Source organism: Vombatus ursinus, unplaced genomic scaffold (genome assembly GCF_900497805.2).
Source record: "Vombatus ursinus unplaced genomic scaffold, bare-nosed wombat genome assembly UNPS02008996.1, whole genome shotgun sequence".
NCBI classification, from domain to species: domain Eukaryota; kingdom Metazoa; phylum Chordata; class Mammalia; order Diprotodontia; family Vombatidae; genus Vombatus; species Vombatus ursinus.
Genome location: NW_020948774.1, coordinates 8,598,065 through 8,623,162, shown reverse-complemented (window position 1 = coordinate 8,623,162; position 25,098 = coordinate 8,598,065). Strand labels below are relative to the sequence as shown.

The 25,098-nt window shown below is 39.7% G+C and overlaps 1 protein-coding gene across 2 annotated transcripts in view; it reads left to right on the top strand.

The window, feature by feature from the left end:
• The window catches only part of MGAT5B (alpha-1,6-mannosylglycoprotein 6-beta-N-acetylglucosaminyltransferase B), a 134,641-nt gene that overhangs the window by 26,722 nt on the left and 82,821 nt on the right, over positions 1 to 25,098 (top strand). For both annotated transcript variants that reach the window (XM_027850262.1, XM_027850261.1), the window contains exon 3: positions 12,830 to 12,971. In XM_027850262.1, coding sequence (XP_027706063.1) covers positions 12,830 to 12,971 — 142 coding nt within the window. The remainder of the gene's footprint in view (positions 1 to 12,829; positions 12,972 to 25,098) is intronic.

The following is a 25,098-nucleotide window of genomic DNA, read 5'->3' as shown; positions in this document are numbered from 1 at the left end:
TAGTTTATCAATAGAATATACAAGAGTCAGGGAAGTCTTTCTAACTTAAGAGCAAGATGAAATTTCAGCTAAGCTGAGGAGAGGACAGTCTTACTTACAATTAACAGTCTTTGTAGGGAGAGGGTGCAGGTAGGATCAAGGGACATTTAGGGGTTCTGGCTCCTCCCTACATGCCTATGGCTCTGGGAACCTCCCTTTGCCATTTAAAGTCTTGCCATGGGCTTGCCAAGCCCATGTAGGGGCAGGGCTATACTTGCATACAAGTTATTTGGCCTCAGGCTTTAACTCATATTTGATAATATTTGGGTGAGAGCCACATTTTTCTGTTGCCTTCTGCTTTGGAGTTAAAGAAAATAGGGAAATGGAAAGACTCATAATCAATATGTGTGTCAGTAAAGAGATACACTGAAGGAGGCTTATTGTTTTTATCTGGCCTTAGATCTGAGGATGAAGTCCAAGTTCTTTGCCAAGATCCAGGTGGCAGAGTTCTGCTAAGATATTGGCTATGTAGGGAAGACATAAAATAAGACAACAATGGAAGCTGGCCCCTCACTAAGTCATGAAGAGACTGGGCAATATGCCTGTTTATAATATAACCCACCCCTACCCCCACCCCCACCAAATGGTCAGTACTCTAAAAAGACAATGTACCAAAACAAACTACTGCATATTGGAGAACTGATAAGACTTTCTGAAGAATCAGGGCAGAGGATGGACTGCAATCTAAGAGACTCTGAGAAGAATAGCCCTGCTTATCTGCGATGGAGAGACTGTCAGAGCTTGGAAGATGATGATTCTAAAGACAATAGAATTGGTAGCAACCAAGGAGTTAGGGAACTCAGTCAAATGTATCCCAAACAAAGGGGAAGCCCCATGCAGATAACAGGAAAGGGATACTCCTTTGCAGCCTACTATACTAGCTACAAAATTACATGGGGAACACAGGGTACCCATAAGAGACCATGAAAGTCAACTGAACCATCCACAAACTCAGGCCTGGTATTACAGTCCAATATAGGCAACTCCTAGAAAAATGAGGGTACCCAGAGGGGACTGGTTAGCTTGAGGATAAGCTCAGGATTTGAACAGCAGGCCTGTGGATGCTGATAACCATGCACAGGCTCAGTTGGTCCTGGCAGGTATAGTAGGATTATTCCGCCTGTGAACAGACTTAATTATGATGATTCAGGAAAAATTGGAGGCTGTGCATGTAGTCAGTCAAAACTCTCTCTCTCCCTGAGTATATGACTCTATTATGGCTGGAGTGAGTAAAATCCTCAAGCCGACTAATTATGGAAGGCCTGGATCTTTGTGGAAGCAGGTCTCTGGCTTCAGAACTGTGTCACATGGACTTTGCTAGTACTCTCTATAGGGCTCTGGGGGAAGCTGCTTGAGAGAATGATGCTCAAGACTTCCCAAGTCACTAGAGTGCTGTCTAGAATGGGAACAATGGACAAACATGTCACAAACACCCTTGCTTACTCTGCTGAGGACAGGAAATGTTTGACTCGGGTGGGGGGAGGGGAGAGAGTGTCTATAAAAGCAGAATTTGGTTAACATCTGAGAGCAGTCATCCTCCCCCACCTCTACCACAGCACCCCTCCTACATGGGTGCCAAGTTGTGAGGTCAGTCCAGAAAACATACTACATGTGTATGGGTTGTATTTCATGATGGAACTAAAGGTCTTTGTGAAGGAAAAGGCTTTTTATTGTTTTTCTTTTTGCCATTGTTTCTGGAGGACTTGACATGGCGCCATTTACATGATAGGCAATGGATATGTTTGTGAGTTGAATTGATTTAGAATATAGAAGGGTAGAATGAGCTATCTCATGAAGAAGGGAGTTCCTCCTCAGGGGAGGTCTTCAAACGAGGCTAGATGAGCACTTGCTAGGACTATTGTAGAGGGGTTTCCTGTTAATGTTCAAATACATGGCCTCTAAAGTCTCTTCCAGATTTGAGATTCGGTGATTTTGTGTACAAGTTAGGTCAAATCTCTTGTCACTGGCTTTACTTTTCCCAACTGTGATAAGGAGCTGAGCAATCAATAAAGAGATGTTGAATGACCAAATAAATAAATTGATTAGTAAATCAATCAATTAATTAATTATGATCTGATATCTGGTTCTCGTTTCCAGTAACTTGATTAATATACAGGGGCAATGTTTTCCACGGGAGGGGTCTAGGCAGTAAAGGGCTTGGGATAAAAATATAAGTAACTAGTGAGAGTGGGGAGGATTTCCAACTATAATCTGGGCAACCCAGTGAGACAATGCCTTGAGATGCCTGGTCTGGTGGATGGGATGGGATGGAGTAAGGAAATTTTTTAAAATGTGTTTGGGTTTATTCTGAGTCACCAACCTCTTATTCAAAAGTACTACTTGGTGCATTGGAGGTGAAGAGGAAGGGGAAAAAAATAATAGTTCTATTTATGAAATTCCACTTAAGAAAGGTACCTTGAAGTCATCAATCCCATCCACTTGTTTTCAGAGAGACCACTTTTTTACCAATTTACAGGAGCCAGTATTCTAGAATTAGAAGGGGACTTTAGACATCCAACAGAATTACAGAATCACAGAACCTCAGAGATTAACTAGGCCAGCTGGTACCTGATCAATAATCTCCTCTACAAGGTCTCCAACAAGTGATAATCTAACCTTGGGCTGAAGAACTGAAGACCCATCACAAGATGAGAACTCAGAATATTCTGAGGCAGCCCATTTTCCCTTTACATTAAACCTTATTTGCCTCTCTGTAACTTCCATCTATTTTCCATAAGTTCTACCCAGTGGGGCCAAGCAGATCAGGTATAATCCCCCTTCTGCATAATGGCCTTCAAAATATTGGAAGATTTCATGAAGATATCATGTCTCCTCTTTTTTTCTTTTCTCCAAGTTAAGCCTCCTTAATCATAGAACCATGCATATGGAAGTGAAAGGGACTGAAAGGCTATCAGGTCCATTACCTCTATTTTATAGATGAGGAAACTGAGGTGTGGAGAGTTTGAAGTGATTTTCTCAGGGTCACATAACCTAGTAAATGTATGAGACAGATTCAAACCTGGGTCTTAAAAAAAAACCCAACAACTTGGATCTTCCTAAAGATCATATGTCATGATCTCAAGGATAGTCACCATCCTGGTCACTTTCCTCTGAAGGTTATTCAGTTTATCAATTCCTTTCATTTCTGTGCTTTCCCTTCCTTTCTTCTGAGAAGATGCTACTAGCTCCAGTTCCAAAAACTTCCTTCATATATAGATTAGAAATTACCCTATGTATTTTCATCTTTAGCAATTATGGGTATGTAGTTTTTTCTCCTGTGGACCAAACTGTTAATAAATAAAATAAAATTAGTGTTTAAACACTAATTCTACAAGATCTGTTCATGGAGATTTAAGTGAATAAAGCATATAAATTTTTCCTTTCATCAAACCAAATTTTTCTTTTTGCAACTTTGTGCTATTATTTTTCTTTTGGTCCATTGGGTCAAGGAGAATAAATCTAATCCATCTTCCACATGACAGCCCTTCAAATATTTGAGGGCAATTATCATATCTACTTTAAATCTTCTCTTCTCCAGTCTAAAAAACTTCAGTTCCTTTGACTTATCCTCAAGATCTAAAGACCTTTCACCATCTTGGTTGTCTTCTTATAAACACCCTCTGGCTTATCAATGCCCTTCCTAAAATGTGGTTTGAAGAAATTAACTCAGTATTCAAGATGTGGTCTGAATACAGGAAAATCAACATTTTACTTCTTCTCTTATCTTTTAATCCTATTCTCTTACTTTACTGCGGCAGCTAGTGGCCCAGTAGATAAACCCTCCAAATTCCTTCTTTCCCACTTCAAATACTTACGGAAAGTGTGTAAAAATAGAAGACTAAGTACAGGGAAACACTTGATTGATACTAGGAGTGCAAATGACCTTGAAAAGGTAAACATATTTGTGTCTAATGGTAGATATTTCTAGGGTGGGTGGGTAGAGAGAAGGGAAGAAAAAAAGGAGGGGGAATTTACTTGATAACTTTATTACATAATAGCAAGTTGTACAATAATAGATTTGTAGTTTCATGTACAATCATCTTTTTTTATTCTACCATGTTATGGAATTGCTCAATTTATTTTGTAAGTTAAAAATAAAATACATAATTTTTAAAAAAAAAATGTAAACAATTTCCCTTCAACTCTTTGAAGTTGCTGGGTAGATCAAGGGTGGGTAGGAAGGAATGGAGGCCTGGTAAAGAAGGTCTGAATTTAATAAATGAAGGATCAAGAGGTAGCATCAGAGGAGATAGAGAGCTGGCCTTAGAACCAGGAAGACCTGGGTTCAATTCCTACCTATGACCCATACTAGCTGTGTACTATCCTGAGTATCCTGTGTACTATTTATACTATCCTGAGCAAATCACTTAACTTCTCAGTGCACCAGGAAACTCTCTTAAGACTACAAGTTGTAGAGATCATGCAGATCTAAATAGGTGGAAGGTTTTCTCACCCAAGAGTTCGATATATCAACAAAACCTCCATCGGGTCCCTACTCTTCTAGAATCAACTCATGCTCATTTTAAGAAACTTTCTCTGGGTACAGGAAGAGAGAGATCTCTGCATATTAGGAATACTACAGACATCTCAACTTTTATTTCTCTACCTATAGGGAGGCATGATTTTGGGGGGGAAGTTCCTCCATCCCTCAAATATTCACCCATTTCCTCATAGCCAACAAGCTTTCTCTGTCTTTTTCCTCCTCATTCTATACCTTTTGCTGCCCTAGTTCCATGTCCTGACTCCAGCAATTTATACCTATTCTTGTTCAAATATGACCTGTCTCCCACTTCTCCCCTTTGGATTTGACGAGCTAACTTGCTTTTCCAAACCTCTAACCTCAGTTGTGCTAAGTGCAGCAATGGCATCCAGTCAGGAAATGACTTACATTTACATGGTAAGAGAGAACACCTGGGCAAAGAGTCATGGTAAACAGAAATTCCAAGGAAAAATATTACAGGGGACAAATGAGGTGTTGGTGGAATCTTCATTCTGTTTCCCTTCTATCAGGCAGCCAGGCTCAAAAATTCTCTACTCCAGGGGAATGAGAAAATATTGTTTTGTAAGGAGTTACCAGTAGGGGCAACTAGGTGGCACAGTGAATAGAGCACTGGCCCTAGAGTCAGGAGAACCTAAGTTCCTTGGGCACTTATTAGCTATGTGACCCTGGGCAAATCACTTAAGCCCAATTGCCTCAACAACAACAACAACAAAAGAGTTAGCTGTGCATACTGATCACATCATTCTCCCTGAGGATAGGGAGGGATGACCAGAAGGAGCTAGTCTTTCTCCCTAAGGATGGGACAACTTCTTCTCTAGTCCCTATCTCCAATGCACCCAACTGTAAGTCAGTCACCTTGTCACCTTGCTTCATTGCATCCCTGTGTACTTAGGGGCAGCTAGGTGGCACAGTGGATAGAGTGCTGGGCCAGCAGTCAGGAAGTTGTTATTGTTCAGTCATATTCAGTTGTGTCCAACTCTTTGTGACCCCATTTGGAGCTTTCTTGGCAAAGATACTGGGGGGGGTTTGCTATTTCCTTCACCAGCTCATTTTACAGATGAAGAAACTGAGGCAAACAGGTGTAAGGGACTTGCCCGGGGTAACATAGTTAGTAACAGATTTGAACTCAGGAAGATGAGTCTTCCTGACTTCAAGCACAGTAGTCTATCTACTGCTCCACCTAGCTGACCTCAGGAAGAGCTGAGTTCAAATCCAGCCTTAGATACTTCCTAGATGTGTGACCCTGGACAAGTCACTTAACCTCTATTTTTCTCAGTCTCCTCAACTACAAAATGGAGATAATAATAGCCTCTATTCCTCAGGGTTGTTGTAAGGATCAAATGAAATAATAATTGTAAAGTGCTTAGCACATAGCACTACATAATTAAGTACTTAATAAATGCTTTTTCCCTTTCCTTCTCTATTAGGTTATTGCTGGGGCTGGCTGGGAGTAACTTATTTCTATATTATACTCAGGGAAGATGAAGTCTGAGAAATCAAACTTCTCTAAGATCCAACAACTAGTTGGTGGCAAAGTCAGAGTAAGAACCCAAGTTTTAGCAGCATGAGGATAATGGAAAGAACACTAGGTTTAGTGCCAGAGGGCCTGAGATCAATCCCTGGCTCTGCTACTTAGTAGCCATGATTATCTCTAAAAATGAACAATTGGACTACATGATGTTTAAGGTGTCCTCTTCCGGCTCTAAATCCTATAATCTAAAATATACTCCCGTTACCCCATCTTGTGTGTCATATATCTGTCCTTTCTCTCCCAGGTCCTTCCCTGGGTGTCTGTTTCCCCATTTTCCCAAAACCCACACATAGAGCTCAGCATAAATTTGTTCCATTTATTAGAAATCCTTTGGCTGATCAGCCACTGGGCTTTGTATTTGGGAAGAGAAGTGTCTGGAGCTGAAGACCTTTGGGCTTATTCAGCAGGATTGTTAAAAACCCAAAGAAAGATTTAATTAATAAGGCATGGCCAAATGTGTGGGCTCCCTAGCCCTTGTGCCCACATACACACACACACACACACACACACACACACACACACACACACTACTAATTATCAGCAGTGATTGGAAAGGAAAGGAAATCCTGGAGAATCATGAGGCTGTTTAATAGTATTTGGTTTCAAGTGCTTTGCTCATTTTTAAAAAACATGATCTCCTGCATAAATGGCCTTCATCTTGCTAGCAAAATGTGGGAAGTTTCCATTTCGAAGGCCCATGCCTGGGCAAGATATGGCTTTGTTCCCATTCTTTCCTTGACTGTCAGTGAGTCAAAGTATCCAGAAATATGCCTCAAATTCAGGGTAAATGTATTCTTTCTTTGCATCCTAGACCTGAGGAAGAACAAACAAAAAAATAGGCTTGGAGTCAAGAAGACCTGAGTTCAAATCCAGTTTCAGACACTTTCTGGCTGTTTGAGTCACATAATCTCTGTCTGCCTAAGTTCCCTCAACTGCAAAATTGAGATGATAATAGCATGGCGATTGTGAGGTTCAAATGAGATAATATTTGCTAAGTGTTTAGCATAGGGCCCAGCACATAGTAGGCATTTAATAAATGCTTGTTCTCTTCCTTGTTGCCATTATAGGTCTTGGAGGGTTTGTACTCTTCTTCTGTGAGGGGCTGGATAGGCACTTTCAGCTCTTCTTATTATCAGAAAGAAAGCCATCTCCCAACAATGCCACCTCTTGGTCCTCCACCCCCTCCCCAGGCAGTAGTTGTCCAAAGACCACTGAGTCTTATGATAGGCAGCCATGTGCAAAGACCAATAAGCTCTATAGTAATCAAAGGGCAGTAGTAGCCCTTTGTCCCTCTTAAACCAGTGCTCACTCTGCTGGGTCCTGTGTGTCTATGCCCACTTGACTGTAGTTGCTAATGGGACCCAAGCTGCTGCCTGCTGCTCCTGCCCCTGGGGCCCATAGCCACTACCACAGGCATCTGCCACACTCTCCAGGGTCAACTGCTATCAAGGTCTGAGAACTGTTTTGTACTGGGCTAACAGCTCTCACTGCACAGGCCTCAGCTCTGCTGACCTTGGTGGGCCCTTATTCCAGGGCCTAGCTTTGACCCCTATGCTAGAACAGAGTATTGTTATGGGCATGTGCTGCCATATCGTCCCCTACTTTCCCAAGGGCAAGGCAAGATTCCTATGTAGAGTCTTACTCTGCCTCTGCCCATGCCAGGACAGAGTTTTGCCACAGACTTATGATGCCACTGCTGAGGTCTAGCTGCTCCTTCTACTAGTCTAAGTACTGCAAGTCAACAGGTAGGTCGGACAATGACAATGGATTCCGGTCAATCATGCTAAGGCTTGAGTTCCTCTTCATCTCAATAGTTATCTTCTCTAACATGGGAATTTCCTCCTGCTGCCAGTAGGAACCCACTGAGGGGCCCAGGAGCTCCAGACATCTCTAACTTAAAAGATGACCACCAAGGCTAGGATTGCGTAGCTCAGAATTATTTATCTATGCTATATGCAAACAGTAACTGTCTAGTTTTACCAGCATGGGGGGTTAGAATGCTAGGGCCTGAGCTCTGCAAGGACCCCTTACAGAGAGAGAGAGAGAGAGAGAGAGAGAGGGAGAGAATTACAGTTCTCAGTTCAAGAGTGAGAGTAGAAGCTGCCTTTCTTTTTACATTTTTCAAACTGTAACATTCCTTATTCTCAGCAAATCAACTTGGGGTATAATTGGTACATTTGTCCTTATCTCCAATTCCAGAAAGGTTTCTGGGTTCCTGCAGAGAATCAGGAAATTTCTTTTCATATGTTTTTCAACAAAGTCCATGCTCCTAGTGTCCTCTCAAATGCCACATAGAAAGTCCCGGTTTCTTTGCCAGTTTCTCAAACATTACAATCTTGGGGGAAAAGACTGGTCTCGCTCTAGACCTATTAGCTGGTGGGCCTCTAGACTTCTATCACCCCTAGATACAAGAAATTATACAAGGTCAACCACCAGCAGTCTGTAGCAGTTTTGTTTTGTTTTTGAGGGTATAGCTCTTACTAACACCAAACATATTGACATCAATCTGTCCTTATTGAATGGCCAAAGACAGTTTGCACCTTAATGACCCAGGGGAGAGTGATTATCTCAAAGTAAACAAACTTCAAAAGCATGGAGGCCAATCTAGGCTCACCTTCCTACCCCTCAGCCATCACCCACTTCAACAAGGTCATCCCATTTCAATCCTGCATCACTATGCCAACTGTCCTGAGCTATACCTGACTTAGGTGAGTCCCCAGGAAGTTTAAGTTTGATATAAGAACAAAATGAGGCATTTGTTGTTCATTCAGTTGTTTAGAAAAAGAGAGAGATGTGCCTATATAGATAGCTGGGGACTGTATCTATATAGTATATAGTATAGTTAATAAGATCTATACAGTTTCTATATTGAGGACACCATAAATCAGTTCAACTTATTGAAGTTTCTCTGCCTTTGAATAATGCATGGGAGTCCACCAGCCAAACATCGGAGATGGTTTGGAGCATCTTGGAGTTTTTTCATACTCAGGTGATCAAGAAGTGTTGTCAATAACCTGAGCCTTTGGTCCTCTGATGGTTTTTAATACTTTTTAAGTATTAACTTGAATGGGGATGGGGTAAGAAGAGAGAGCGGTTTTAGGATACTGCTTCCACCACTAAAGTGATGTATGATTTGAACTCTGAAGATAATTAAGGACTCTAAAAGATGGAGATAAGCACAGGAGTCTAAGGGAACAGTTCAGGTAAAGAAGATCTGGAGGCTGAAGATAGAATGATGATTTGGGGGAATAGCAAACTGTCTGATTAGATTGAAGTAAGTGTGAAAATGTAGCCTGTAAAGGATGTAAAATGCCAAGCTAGAGAGTTTATGTTGTATGCCAAAAGTAATAGAGAAACATTAATATCCTTGAGCAGAGTCAGACCTGTGGGCAGTCTTGAATATTAATTCAAGAGGGAGGAAGATTGAAGCAGAGGCATCAACAAGGAGTTATTGCAGTAGTTCGGGTGAGAGCTAATGAGGGCCTGAATTAGGCTGATAGACCTGAAAGTGAAGAGCAGTGGAGGTGGAATTGATAAATGAATTAGACTTCGGGGTTGGGGCGGCGAGGACGATGCAGAAATAGGGAACACAGGTGCCTGGGAGGAGGGTGATACTCTCAATAAACTTGGAGAAGTTTGGAAGATTGAAGGGCTTAGGAGGAGTGCAAATGGGTTTTGTGAAATGAGTAGAAGACATCCAGGTGGAAATATTAAGCAGACATTTAGCAACTATAGGATATGAAAGCTCATGAGAGAGATAATGGTTGGGCATAGAGGTTCAGGAATAGTCTTTGTAAAGATGATCACTGAACCCATGGGAACTGATGAGATCACCAGGAGAGTGTATATTTAGAGAGAAAAGAATAAATCCGGCACAAAACTATTAGGGACACCTACCATTACAGGTCAGGAGGTATCAGGGAGACTGAAAAGGAGCAGTCCAACAAATAGGAGTGAACCTGAAAGATTAGTGTCATGAAGACCCAGGGCGGGTAGAGTATTCAGGAGGACAGTTTTGTCTATGAGTCAAATGCTAAATGAGGTCAAAAAGGATAAGGACTGAGAAAAGACCACTGAATTAATATACAAAAGTGCAACCCTTTTAGACTAGATTGAAAGACATGAGAAGCAGAGACATCACAATGTATGGGGAAAGGCTTTTCAGATTGCAGAGAAATCACTCTACACTTTAGAAAGGTTCTGGAGCTTGTATGGTCCATTTTATATGGAGAAGCCAGCTAGACAATGAATTTGCCTTAGGGCAGAGAATACTCAATACCTTTATCCCCAGCCATTCTTTTGCACAAGACTTGTGAAGAATCTGTGAACTGTAACTTGGCTAATGATCATTAAAAATAGAGCCCCTCCCAGAGGAAAACTTACTCTGTATATGGAAGAATTGTTCAAAGTTGAGGCTCTGAGGGAGTCAAAGAGGAGATCTGCCTATCTTAGGCTAAAAAATTGTTGGCCTACCTGAAAAGAATGCTGCAACAGCTGAACCACAGGATTGGCAATTAATAAATCACTGGGAAGACCATGGGAAAACAGGCACATTATGCACTCTGGGTGGAGCTGTGAATTGGCCTGGCCATTCTGGAAAGCAATTCATCCATGCCCCCAGTGTCACTAAACCATGCGTACCCTTTGTTTCAGCAATATCACCACTAGGTCTACACCCTCAAAAGATCAAACAAAGAGGAAAAGAACCATATGTACAAAAATATATATATTATATATTTATATAAAATTTATAAATTTATATATTTTATATATTATTTATAAATTTCAGTTATATTTATATTTATAAATTTATTTACAAATAAATTTATAAATAAATATTTATATATATGTATATATATGTATATGTATATGTATATGTATGTATATGTATATGTATATGTATATGTATAAAACAGTTCCTCATAGTAGGAAAAAAAAAAAGCCCTGGAAACTAAGGTGGTACCCACCTATTGGGAATTGGCTGAAGCCAATTACAGTATGTGATTGTAATGAAATGTCATTGTGCCATTAAAAAGCAGTGAAGGGGCAGTTAGGCGGCACAGTGGATGGAGCACTGGCCCTGGATTCAGGAGGACCTGAGCTCAATACCAACCTCAGACACATAACACTTAATTAGCTGTGTGACCCTGGGCAAGTCACTTAACCTCCTTGACTAGCCCAAAAAAAAAAAAAGCCGTGAAAATGATGGTTTCAGAGAAACTTGGAAAATCTTATGTGAACTGATAAAGAATTAAATGAGCAGAATGAAAATAATTTTTACTACAACACCAAAATTGTAAAGAAAAATAACTTTGAATGACTTGAGCACTGACAAACCATGATTCCAGAGGCCTAACTAATGATGAAGTCTGCTACTGACCTCCTGACGAGAAGGTTGAGAGATTCAAGACGCAGAATGAGATATACACTTCTGGACATTACTAATAGGAGTAATTTGTTTTGCTTGATGATACATACTTGTTCCAAGGATCTTGTGTTTCTTTTTTCTTTTTTTCAAGAGTAGGGAAGGTGGGTGGGGTGAAATGGTTATTATTTTTTTAAAAACCAAAATAACATAAAAGTTATGTAAAAAAACTAACATTTAGCAATTAGTAAATTGTTCATCAGTAACCTTGGAGACACAAGTTTCAGTGGGGTGGTGGTGTTGAAACCATATTGCAAGATGAGAGGTGTATGGAAAATAGAGGCAGTAAGTGGTTTCAGAACTGCTGTTATATGGAGGTTTTATGAGATGGGAGGTAGGAGGAATAATTTTAAATTTTGCCCAAGGCATTCAAATGAAGACATTACTATTCTGCTCTGCTTGGAGTTCACCTACACTTTTTTTTCAACTGGAGACCAGAGTGAGGCAGAGGAAGGAGCAGTGATGAAATCATAGCTACTCTGTTGATTTGTTATCCTAAGGATTTGCCTGGTTTGAGGTTGACTCACCTCTCATTTTTTACTTAACTCCTTAACCTTGTCATTTAATGCCCTCCAGAACATGCCTCCAATTTGCTTTTCCAGTTTGTTTCCCATTGCTCCCTTTCACATCACTCTGTACTCCAAACAAATCACTACTAGCTGGCTTCTGAATTCAATATTCTGTCTGCTGGAATTCATTCCCCCCTCACTTTCACCTTTTAGAATCTTCAAATCCTTCAATGCTCAGCTCACTCTATCCTTCACTGATCCTTCTAAGGACTCTCCTTCCTCAAATTCTTACTTTTTCTCATCTATGAATATGTTGTATCTTCCCAGTAGAATGGAATCTCCTTAAGAATAGGGATTGTTTTCTTTTTCTTTTCTTTTCTTTTTTTTTTAAATGTTTTTGTATTCCCAGGACCCAGCACATTGTCTTGTATAAGATATGTGCCTCATAAATATTTGTTGAATGAATAACTAGAAAGATCCATTGCTATTCTCTCAATTTTCCCTCCTCCATTTAAGTCACAAAAAGTGCATGTTGTACTCAAGTAGTCAGGAAAATGTCCATTTGTCCTCCTGGATAATCCTACTCTACAAGGTAACCTTGAATTTGGGATTGTGGTCTATGCCTCTGATTCTACCAATATAGTTATTGTGTTGCTGAGGAGCAATTCTCAGCACAACAGGAGTACCAAAAAGGATGCCATGCAATAGGGCTCAGCCTTGTGCTATCTCTGCTCTACCCCGGTCCCTATGAATCAAGTTGCTTCTGAAACACCCTCCTCACCATAATCACGTGGGCCTAATTCTGCTGAGTTCTCTTACTACAGTTATCGGTGCATTGGAATCCCGGGTTGTCCTACGAAAGATGAGTGACCTACTGGAGTTGATGGTGAAGCGCATGGACACAATGGTGCATTTGGAGAATGGCAGTGAATTGCGCAGGGGTGATGAAGAACATGCTGTGGATAGGTGAGTACCAGGGGTAAGGACTATAAGACTTCTACATAGGTAGTGATGTGTGTGGGTAGGTAGACCATGAGAGGTGTGGAAGAGAGTCAAGCATTTTCCCTCACCTTTGGGAAGAGTTCATTCCTAGCAAGAGTGAATCTAACACTAGATATTTTCACTAAAGTCTGTTGATTTTAAGTTGGATCTGGAGATCAGCTCTGTTACTTACTTTGCTCAAGTCACTTAACCTCTCTGGTCCTCAGTTTCTTTATTTGTAAATGATGGCATTATCCTCAAAGACTTCCAAAGTTCCCTCCAGTCTGAAAACTGCAACATTCAACCCCTTCATTTTGCAGGTGAAGAAACTGAGGCACAGAGAGGGGAAGAGGTTTGCTCAGCATCATATTACAAATTCATGACATAGTTAGGACTCCTTATCTAACTCCCTTTCCACTGCATTCTACTGTTTCTTCTACTGCCCAAGCTTGAATTCTCATATTTTATGTAAATTTGTATAAAACCTATGTAACAATACTTTGTCCTCTGTGAAAACCAAGAGACACATGACAGGATGGGTGTATTTCAATAAGCATATAGCTGCCTATACGTTAGTATTCAAAAAATAATATGTCTGCCTATACATTAGTATTAAAAAAATAATTTACTTAACATAGTGGGAAAACACTGAACTGGGAGTCAGTTGATCTACAGTCTAACTTTAGTTCTTCGAGTGACTAGTTCTGTGATTTGGGGAATGTGATTTCCTCCTTCCAAAAGTCAGTTTCATCATCTATAAAATGGACATAACATTGTGCATTTCCTCTGTCCAGATGACTCCCAGATTTATATATTTAATCATCTCTCTCCTGAGCTCTAGTATTGTATCACCAACTGCCTATTGGACACTTCCAGCTGGAAGTCCTACAGGTATCTCAAACTCAATATGTTCATGACAGAACTCGTGATCTTTACCACCAAAACCACCCCTCTTCCTAACTTCCCTCTTCATTCAAAGGTTCCACATCCTCTCAGGCACTCAACTGTGCAAATACGTAGTTGTCTTTACATCTTCACTGTCCCTTAAACCTTGTATGTAATCAGTTGCCAAGTTTCATCAATTCTACCCTCACAATTTCTCTTATATCTTCACTTTTCTCTCCATTCAGAGTGGTACTAGTCTAGTTCAATTATTACCTCTTTCCTTGACTGTCGCAGTAACCTCCTCTTTTCTCTTTTCCTCAAAGTCTCCTTTCCAATCTTTCCTCCACATAGATGCCAAAGTGATATTTCTTTTTTTAAAAATTATTTGGTATTTATTTTTCCCCAATTAGATGTAAAAATGATTTTTGTAAATTTGTTTTAAAACTTTGAATTCCAAATTCTCTCCTTTCCTCCCTCTCCACCTTACCTCCCATTGAGAAGGCAAGCAATTTGATATAGGTTTATACATGTCATCATGCAAAACATTTCCATAATAGTTATGTTGCAAAAGAAAACACAGACAAAAAAAAGCCTCAAGAAAAATAAAGTAAAAAAAATGCTTCAATCTGTATTCAGACCATCAGTTCTTTGGGGATGGATAGCATTTTTCATCATAAGTCCTTCAGAGTCGTCTTGGATCATTATATTGCTGAGAATAGCTAAGTCTTTTATAGATGATCATCATAGAATATTGCTGTTACTTTGTACACAGTACATTCAAAGTGATATTTCTAAATACCATGTCACGTATGATTAAATCACTCCCCTGCTCAAGAAGCTTCATTGGCTCCTTGTTGCCTCTAAAATTAAAATAAAGGGAAAAAAAAGCAAATCCCTTCATTTGGCATTCAAAGTCCTTCATAATCTGGCTAGAACTACTCTCTCCAAAGTTACCAATGATCTCTTAATTGTCAAATTCTAACGGTCTTTTCTCAATCTTTATTCTTCTTGACTTCTCAGGAGTTGATGTTGTCCATAACCTTCTTCTCTCTAGGTTTTCATGACATTTCTCTCTCTCTCTCTCTCTCTCTCTCTCTCTCTCTCTCTCTCTCTCTCTGTTCTCCTCCTACTTGTCTGGCCATTTCTTATCAGTCTCCTTTCCTGGAAATTCATCCAAGGCATGCCCACTAATTGTCAGTGTCCTACGAGGCTCTCTTCACCTCCCATCATATTATTTCACTTAGTGCTCTAATCAGCTTCCATAGATTCATTTAGCATCTCTATAGAGATAATTCTCAGATCTATTTTTCTAGCCCTAACCTTTCCAGACATCCAGTCCTGAATCTCCAACTGCTTATTGGACGTCTTAAACAGAACAAAACTAAATTCATTATCTTTCCCCACAAACCCTCTCCTCTTTCTAATTTCTCTAGTATTGCTAAAGGCACCACCATCCTCCCAATCACCCAGGTTCTCAACCTGGTTGTCATCCTCAGCTTCTCATTCTCTGCCATTGCTCATATCCAATAAATTGTCAACTTCTATCATTTCTACCATTGTAACATTTTTGGTATTATATGCTCCCTTCTCTCCTCTGACATTGCCACCACTCCAGTACAGGCCCTCATCACCAATTACCAATTTAAAGAATCTTTAAAATAATTTGTACAAACTTTATTTTACAAATGGGAAACTGATGCTCAGAAGGCCTATGGTCACACAGCTGAATTCATATATTCACTTACATTATTCGTGTATATTCTATTTGTTGTTGTTGTTGTTCAGTCATTCAGGTGAGTCCAACTTTTCGTAACCCTCTGGACCATTACCTAGACTATTGAAATAACCTTCTGGATAGCCTCCCTGTCTCATGCCTCCCCACTCCAGCCCATCATTCACTCAGCTACTGAAGTGATTTTCCTAAACTGCATGTCTAACCTTAATCTCCACCCCCCTACCAGCCACTCAGTAAACTCCAATTGAAAACTTGAGAGCAGGGACTGTTTTTTGCCTTTCTTGGTATCCTCAGCACTTAACATAGAGCCTGGAGTATCATAGGCGCTTAAGAAATACCTGTTGACTTGACTTGACTTCAGACTCCCTTTCTAGCCCTATTACAGTTTATTCTCCTTAATATACTCTATGTCTCAGCTCAAGTGACCTACTTGTTTCTCTCTTACAACATTCTGTCTCTTGTCTCCATGTCTTTGCACAAATTACCCCTCTTACCTGAATTGCAACCCCTTCTTACCTCTGCCTTTTAGAATCTCTGGCTTCCCTCAAAGCCCTAGAAGAGGATGCTTCCTTCCTTTCTTGATCCTCAAACACATTAGGGCCTCCTCAATGGGAAATTCCTTTTTATTTATTTTGTTTAAATTCTATATTTATCTCTGTGTCTGTGTGCCTATTGTTTCCCAGCAACTGAATATTGGCTTATGGGCATCGCAAGACCTAGCACTATGCCTGGCACATAGAAAACCTGTAATAAATGCTTATGGATTAATTTGCATAAAGGATTGTTATGAGGATCAAATGAGATATAGGTCACCTAGGTTTGGCTTCGAATCAGAAATACATGAGTTCAAATTATGCCTCAGACAATAACTCTGTGACCCTAGGCAAGTCACTTAACCTCAGCCTCAGTTTCCTCATCTGTAAAATGGGAATAGTAATAGCACCTACCTCACAGGGGTTGTTCCAAGATTGACAGACAACATATGTACAATGCTTTGCAAACTATAAAGCTACAAATGCTAAATAAACCATAAATGCTAGCAGGTATTATTATTATCTAATAGATTTTTAAATCATAAAAGGCAGCATAAATTTCAGTTATTATTAGTCATGTGACCTTCAACAAGATAATTTACTTATTTGGGCCTCAGTTTCCTCATCTAAAAACATCCAATATTTACATATCTACCTCAAGGAGTTGTTGTGAGGAAAACTTTTTACAAACCTGAAACTTAAAAAACTACACAGAGATTTGAGATCTATAATTAAATTAATAAATTTTTGTTTTAACCTACCAGGCATGGCACACACTTCCCACGACCTAAACTCAGTCCCAGTGTGCTTTTCTGCTTTGGAATATTGATAAGGCTGTGCCCACAATGATGTCTTTGGGGACATTGCTGAGCTCATGGCCTCTGTTCTCTAGCAGGACTCTAGTTTACAGGACAGTGGCAATCTTGCTGAAGTTCAATGGTGATTAAGGCGATGCCTTAAAGCTGAGTCCTAGAGTATTCAAGATGTCAGACTGACTATTCTTCCCCTGTCTCTATCTGGGAACTGCTATTCTCTGTGATTTCAACATATCTCTGGCTTATCCCTTTTGTCTGCCTTTCCCTCCATTCTGCTGCCACCCTCTCTTCATAGGAGTTGGTTTCATGGGTGGAGGGATTTCATGGGGGAAGGGGCCTATGAGACCTCTTAACTGTCTCCTTAAAAAATTAAAACAATCCATCATGACATTGGAACCTATCAGATTCCATTGATGGAACTCTACATTTCAGGGACAAGATGCTTCTAGTTTCAGGAAGATGAATGGTGGATATATTCACATACACACATGCGCGCATGCACATACACACACACACGCACATTTCCCTATATGTATAACTTATTGACTCATGGCATTTTAGAATGAAAAGAATCTTTAAAAAACTTTATTTTACAAATGGGAAACTGATGCTCAGAAGGCCTATGGTCACCCAGCTGAATTCATATATTCACTTACATTATTCATGTATATTCTGTTTGTTGTTGTTGTTGTTCAGTCATTCAGCTGTGTCCAACTCTTCGTAACCCTGTGGACCATATCATGCCAATACTGTCCTTGGGGTTTTCTTGGCAAAGATATGAGAGTGGTTTGCCATTTCCTTCTCCAGTGGATTAAGGTAAACAGAGGTTAAGTGGCTTGCCCAGTGTCATACAGCTAGTAAGAGTTTGAGACTGGATGTGAACTCAGGTTTTCCTGACTCCAAGCCCAGCCCTCTATACACTGAGCCACCCAGCTGCCTCCAATATTCTGTATAGACATGTTTTCTTCCCTAAGGGAGGAAGGCTTCTTGAAGACAAGGACTGTTTCATTTTATCTTCAGTGCCTGGCACACAGTAGATACTTAATAAATAGTGGTTGATTCATTATTTCATTTGACCCTCACAACAACCTTGTGTGGTAGGTAATGCCAGTATTGTAATCCTCATTTTATGAAGATGGTGGAGTAAAAACAGTGACTTGCTTGAGCTCTCCCCCAAACTACTCCAAATACCTGTAAAAAATGGCTTTAAATAATCCTCATTTTACAAGTGAGGTAACTGAGACTCAGAATGGGGAAGTTATTCACCTAAGGTCACAAGGTTAGTGTCAGAGTTGGAATTAGAACCTGGATCTTCTGCCCTCTAGTCCAGTGCCCATTTCTTAAACCCTTCCTTAAATTCCTTTAGCTATGCAAGGTAGAAATAACCGCTGATTACATGTTACATGTTAATACACATTTGTGTACATGTGTACTTGTGCTCACACTCAATTTTCTGCAGGTGGTCTATCCACCTTGTCCATTATTGATGGCATTTTTTAAAAAGCCTCAGGTATCTTCTTCTTACCCCTAGAGAGGCTTCTAAACTGCCTTCTTTGTTAGCTGCAGTGCAAATTAGCTTTAATATCAGCCTAAACAATGAATAATTAAAAAGGTAAATCAGCTACAAAAATTCATATTATGAATTCCAAAGCCAAGTAGCAAAGTTCCTCTCCATTGGTGTGAATGATTAAACTCTAACTCCATGTGTATATGTCAAATGTCTTTCATATATATGTTATCTGGTGGGGGACAGAATGGGAAGGAAGAACAAAAGAAAAGACTATGTAGTTCCTGTCCTCAAAATGCTGATGCTCTATTTAGAAAGACAATATACATACATATACAGCTAGAGAACAATTAGACTGATAGAGCAAGCAACATAAACAAATGCAAAATAACAAGGTTCTCCCTTTAATCAGATAATGATTAAGTTCTTATTATGGATAGAGCTGAACATGATATACCAAGCACTACTCCTAAGGCTTACAATCTGATAGAGGAGGATAAGGCAGAAATAAACATTTCTTAAGCATTTACCATGTTTAATGCACTGTGCTAGATGCTGAGGATACAATTTTGTTGTTGTTCAGTCATGTCTGACTCTTCATGACCTCATCTGGAGTTTTCTTGGCAAAGATACTGGAGTGATTTTCCATTTCCTTCTCCAGCTCATTTCACAGATGAGGAACTGAGGCAAACAGGATTAAGTGGGGACTTGCCAAGGATCACCCAGCTAATAAATCTGGCCTCAAATCTGAGGCCAGATTTGAACTCATGAAGATGAGTCTTCCTGTTTCCAAACCCAGTGCTTTATCCACTGTGCCACTTAGCTGCCCTGAGGATACAAAGACAGAAACAAAACAATTCCTTGAGGGGCTTACTTAGAATTAATGGGAATATCCAATATATAAAAAGCATATACAAATTGCTAAATAGAGCAATATGAATGTTTAGAAAAGGTATAAAATGTTATTAGTATGGACTTTAGAAATAAATTACAGAAATTTCAGGGTATCTTATGACCTTAGCCAAATTAAAAATCTCTGGCATTCCATTTTATCTCTAACATGAGTTGGTTGTCCTGAGATGATTCCTACGGTCATTTCCAGTTCTAAATTGTGATTCTTTAGGTCTCTTCAATGCTACTTACCAAGAACTTTGGGAAACCACTAGTCTTCAAAATATTCCCTAAAGATTATGGAAAGACCAACATACTGCTGGTAGAGCAAGGAATTGGTCCAGCCATTCTCAAAAGCAATTTGAAATAATGTGAACAAAGCAATATGGATACATATATCCTTTGACCTGGAGATTCCATGGCTAGGCATAGATCCCAATAAGATCAACGATAAAAAGAAAGGTCCCACATACACTATATTTATAGTAGGATGTTTTGAAGTAGCAAAGTAAAAGAAACAAAGTAGATACTCATCAACTGGGGAATGGCTGAACAAGTGGTAGTTTTGAATATACTGGAATATAACTGTGATATAAGAAATTATCAATTTAGTAAATATAGAGAAGCATGGGAAGACTTAAATGAATTAATATCAGTAAACAGAACCAATAAAACAATATAATGTACACAATGACTACCACAAAGTCAATGGAAAGAACAACAACAAAATAAAACAATTGAAATGGAGTGCTTTGAAATTATAATAAACAAGTTTGGCCTCAAAACTGAGATATCAAAAGTTACCTCCCTCTCTTCTTTGCAGAAGTAAGAGACTATGGGTATGAAACACAGCCAGGAATAATAATAGCTAACATTTATATAGCACTTATTATGTGCCAGACACTGTACTAAGCACTTTGTAATTATGATCTCATTTGATCCTCATTTCAACCCTGGGAGGTAGGTGCCATTATTATACCCATTTTACAGATGAGGAAACTGAGGCAAACAGAGGTTAAGTGGCTTGCTCAGGGTCACACAGCTAATAAGTGTCTGAGGCTGGATTTGAGCTCAGGTTTTCATGATTCTAGGCTCAGTGATCTATCCACTGCGCCACCTAACTATAAATATCAGACTTTTATGACATTTTGGTTTTGTTGTACTGGTTTTTTTTCCTGTCTTCTTTTAATTTTTTGTTATAATGGAGGCTTTCTGGGGGGGGAGGTAAAGAGGATACATTGGGAAGTATGATTGATATGAAAACAAAAGATATTACTAAAAATTATATTTAAAAATGTTCCTTAGATCAGCACTTCTTAAAACTGTGGGTCGTGACTCCATATGGGGTCACAAAAAATTTGGCAACAGTAAATGGTTTCTGAATGCATAACAACCAAAAATTAATTCAAAATCAAATGCATAATGAATCTGAGGTGTTTCTGGCATCACTTGCCCATGTTGCATCGGGCAACTTCACTGCAGCCTTGGTTCTGAACACAAAGCATGCACACTTTGTGCTGTGCATGCCTTCAGGCCACATAATGTCAACAAATGCTGTAAAAAAAAAAGGGCTGTGAATGGAAAAAGTTTAAGAAGCCCTTCCCTAGACCATAGTTGAAGGTCCTGGCAATGCTGCATGTGGTATCAGAGTGTCAGCCACCAGAAGTTTTAGCATGAAATTAAATTGATGGAGTGGGGAATGGAGTGCCAGAGAAGAGAAAAGAATGTTCTTTTTTCACTAAAATTTAATCCTATACTCAGGTTTGATTTCTTTTAGGCATGACCCAATTTTCCTCTCAGATCCTCACACAGGGACCAGTTACAGATGTCCTATTACAGGAGACAAGGATAAAGACAGTTCAGTGAAATGGAAAGAGTCCTCTGTGGGGAGGGGGGTGAAGATCAAGAGAAGTGAATTTTAGTCCTACCTCTTCCACTAACTAGCTGTGTCACCTTGGACAAGATATTTTGTCTCTCTGGGCCTCCTCTGTAAAATGAGGAGGTTGGACCACATGGTCTCTAAGATCCCTTTCCACTCAACAATCCTATGGAAATCTTTCTTTTTAATTTCCTTTTTTAAAAATTATGAACTTAACAATTATCAAGAAACACAAACAGTTCAGTATGTGAAGAAGAACAAGAATTACATATGAAACTGAATTTTTTTTGGGAGTGCATATTACATTTGACAATGTAGGAGCAAAATTGCCCTATTTGTTTGTGTCCCCTTCTGAACTTTTTTTTCGTGTATTTTTATGTTCCATTGATGCTTTTTTTCCATCACGATCCTTACTCTTGCCTCCCTCCTCTTTCCAACCCCCCCAAGCCCTCTCTTGTAACAAGTATGGTCAAACAAAACACATCAACACTTTGGTAATATTTAAAAATGCAAACTCTAGTCTATCATCTCTCATCATTCCTCTTTTAAAGTCATAAATAGGCCATGACTGTGATCAAAATTCTGAAATCTTTCAAAGTTATTTTCCTTTAAATTATCATGGTCTTCATGTAAATTATTCTCTTGGGTCTGCTCAATTCACCATGGATAAATTCATTCAAATTTTTCCAAGTTTCTTTGAATCTTTTGTTTTTATTGTTATTGTTTATTGTTATTATATTATTTATTGTTATTATTCCTTATAATGCAATAATATTCATTACAATCATATACCTCAATTTGTTCAGCTATTCCCCAATTGATAGACATGTCCTTCCTTTGTTTCCAATTCTCTGCTGCAACAAAAAGTGCTACTATAAACATCTTTGTACATGTAAGTCCTTTTCCATCTTTAACCTTTTTCATGCCACATGTGTAGTAGGTGTATATCTGAGTTAATAGGTACGCCCTCTGGGATATAGTTCTAAATTTTCTTTCCAGTTATGGATATCTTCTTAGTGGTTTTTGTCACTCCCCAAGTGGACAGTGGTCAAACTAGATTTGAGTTCAGGATTTGTCTACTGTTGTTTGCTTTCTCTTCCCAATGGAGAAAGGCAACCAAGGATAACCAGTATTATAAGTATGAACTTAACCACAGACTAGGTTCCCTACAGAGCATAATGAAAAGCATACTGGGCTGAAAGTAAGGAGCCCAGGGTTCTTCCTCTAATTCTGCAATGTCACAACCTCTCTGAATTTCAGCATTCTCATTGGAAAATGAAGGTGTTGACCTTTTCAGAAGGATATGAGGATACAACCACAGAAGTAAAAGTGTCTATAAAAGCTAAAATAGCTATAGCTAAAAATTTGTATACTGATTTAAGGTTTGCCAAGCTCTTTATCTCATTTAATCCTCATAACATCCTTGTGAGCTTGTTGCTATTATTGCCATTTTACAGATGAGGAAACTGAGGCTGAGGGAAATTGAATGACTTGCTCAGAGTCAGATAGCTAGTAAGGGTCTGAGGCTGAACTAGGGTCTCCATGACCAGAAGTCCAGCACTCTGACTACTATGACATCTAGCTACCTTACAAATGTTAAAGAAGTAACATAGTGTCCACCCTTGGAGTAAGAAAGAACTATTTTCAAGCATTTTCTTTGACAAATGTGACCATGGACAAGTCATTTGACTCTCATTGCTCCCTGGTAACTCTTAAGAGTTGCTGACAGATTGCCTTTAAGTTCCAATAAGTTCTGATAGGCATTGGTTAAGGAGTGCCTTTCCCTGATGAAATCACATATCTGGATCCGTCCAAAAAAAGTTGAATATCAGTCAATTTATTACTATTGCAGGATTGCATGTAGTAGTTGAGTACCTAGAATATTCTGTCCAACTCCTGTAGGACAGGAGAAGCTAGGTACAATTCTGGGGAAGAACGCTAAATGTGAATTTCAGAATCTGGCTCTAGCCCACCTTCAGATTAGCCCAGCCTAATGATTGGAACTGCAAAAGTCTGATAGTCATCTCCTCCCCAAAAGGTGTATCTTCAAACTACAGAACTTCAGTTTTATCTTATTAACATTGATTGGTTCTTCCTGAGCAGAAGTAAGGGAGTGACAGGGAGTTATTTACTGTCCTTAACCAGGTTCCCAATCCAATAAGGCTGTTTCCAAAGGAGCTAGGCTTTCTGAGAGATGGTGAAAGGCAGTATACTATTGAGTTAAAAATTTAGAGACCACCAATGTTGACCTCTAGAGTCAGACAATTGTGTCTAGTCTCCTTCAGGGTGGTTGATTCTCCAATAGGGATTCCTAGGGAGTTCATGGACACTCTACTGTGACCTGACCTCCCAGGGATTTGCCTGCCTTCCCTGATTTAGGGAATGTATGTTTTCTCATCGTGTGGGTCTGTTTATGTCTGCCTCTGTTTTAGTGTCTTTTTGGTGTGTGTGTATTTAGAAAGAAAAGCTATTGGTTTCTTAATAAAATAACAACTCCCAGCAAGTATGCTAGCCAGCTGTGGGGAAAATCAATACCACTGTTAGAGAAATGCAGCCCTCATACATCACAGGAGGAAAGTGAAATTAAACGTCCTTATGGAGGCATCCTGGAGAGCTCATTTACCCAGCAAGGGTAGCGGAAACTGTAATAGGCTATCACAAGTTCAGGCTTTATAGCAGAGGAAGGAGAAACTACAGGGACAGGGGGAAAGGGTTACATATAGGGAGCTTGTGTAAACAGCTAGAAAGAGGAGGAAACCTGGAATATAGGAGCCCTTGACCTGTGAATGAGTCATACTAAAAGCTCGGGCGGAATGAGACAGTTCGCTTCTCTCTTTCCTTACATCCCTACACCTTGTAAGACAAAAAGGAAGCTGTCCAGAGCCAAATTCTCCCACTGGGCAATGAAGCATTCATTCTATGACCTGTGAGATAACTTGTAACATCCATTCAATCATTTAACACTTCCTGTGCTACATTGTGCAAGACTGTTAGATTTTGGGGAGGACAAAGAGTTGAATCTGCCTCACAGGGCTGTGATAAAGCAAGTATTTGTAAACCTTATGCACAGCATAAGCATGAGTTGTTATTAAAATTATTATTTTTGTAACTATGGGGCACCCCCTCTCAAATGTGGAACCCAAAGACTAGCTACCCCAGATTCAAAATTCTCTGTGTGTCCACATCTAATCAAAATTACAGCTCATGAAATCTCTCCAATGATTGGTTTGCTTTTTCTCTAGTCACAAGAACACATTAGTTCATTAGATATTTAATAAAATATCATAGAAGATCTGCAATAGAACATTTCTAATCCCACTCCCCAAGTTGGGTTACACTGTCCACATATACACCAGCAGCAGAGAGAGTGAGTATGCATAGGGATCACTTGTGAGGGGTCCATGAGCATGGAGGGACAACTCACATGTTTAATGCTGCAGGACCCTAGATGTCTTTTTGTGATGTCAATATTGCCATTCTCACTGGGCTGCTTATTGCTGCATCTGCTGATCTTGCTAAATGTCTGCCAGGGATGTTGCTTCTTTGGGTTCTACTGGTCCTTGCTAGTCTTACTACATAGGCTCCTCTGGTCTGTTGGTGGTTGCTGTTGCTTGCAGTTCCTGTTGCCACATTGCTCTGCTAGTCTCATGGGCATCTCTGGACCCACCTTGTGCTTACTATGTGCCAAACATTATGTAAATGTTGGGGATAGAGAGAAAGAAAGAGAGGGAGACAGACAGAGAAAGAGAGGGAGAGGGAGAGAGAGAGAGAGAAAGAGATAGAGAAAGAGAGAGAGGGAGGGAGGAAAGGAGGGAGGGAGGGAAGGAAGGAAGGAAGGAAGGAAGGAAGGAAGGAAGGAAGGAAGGA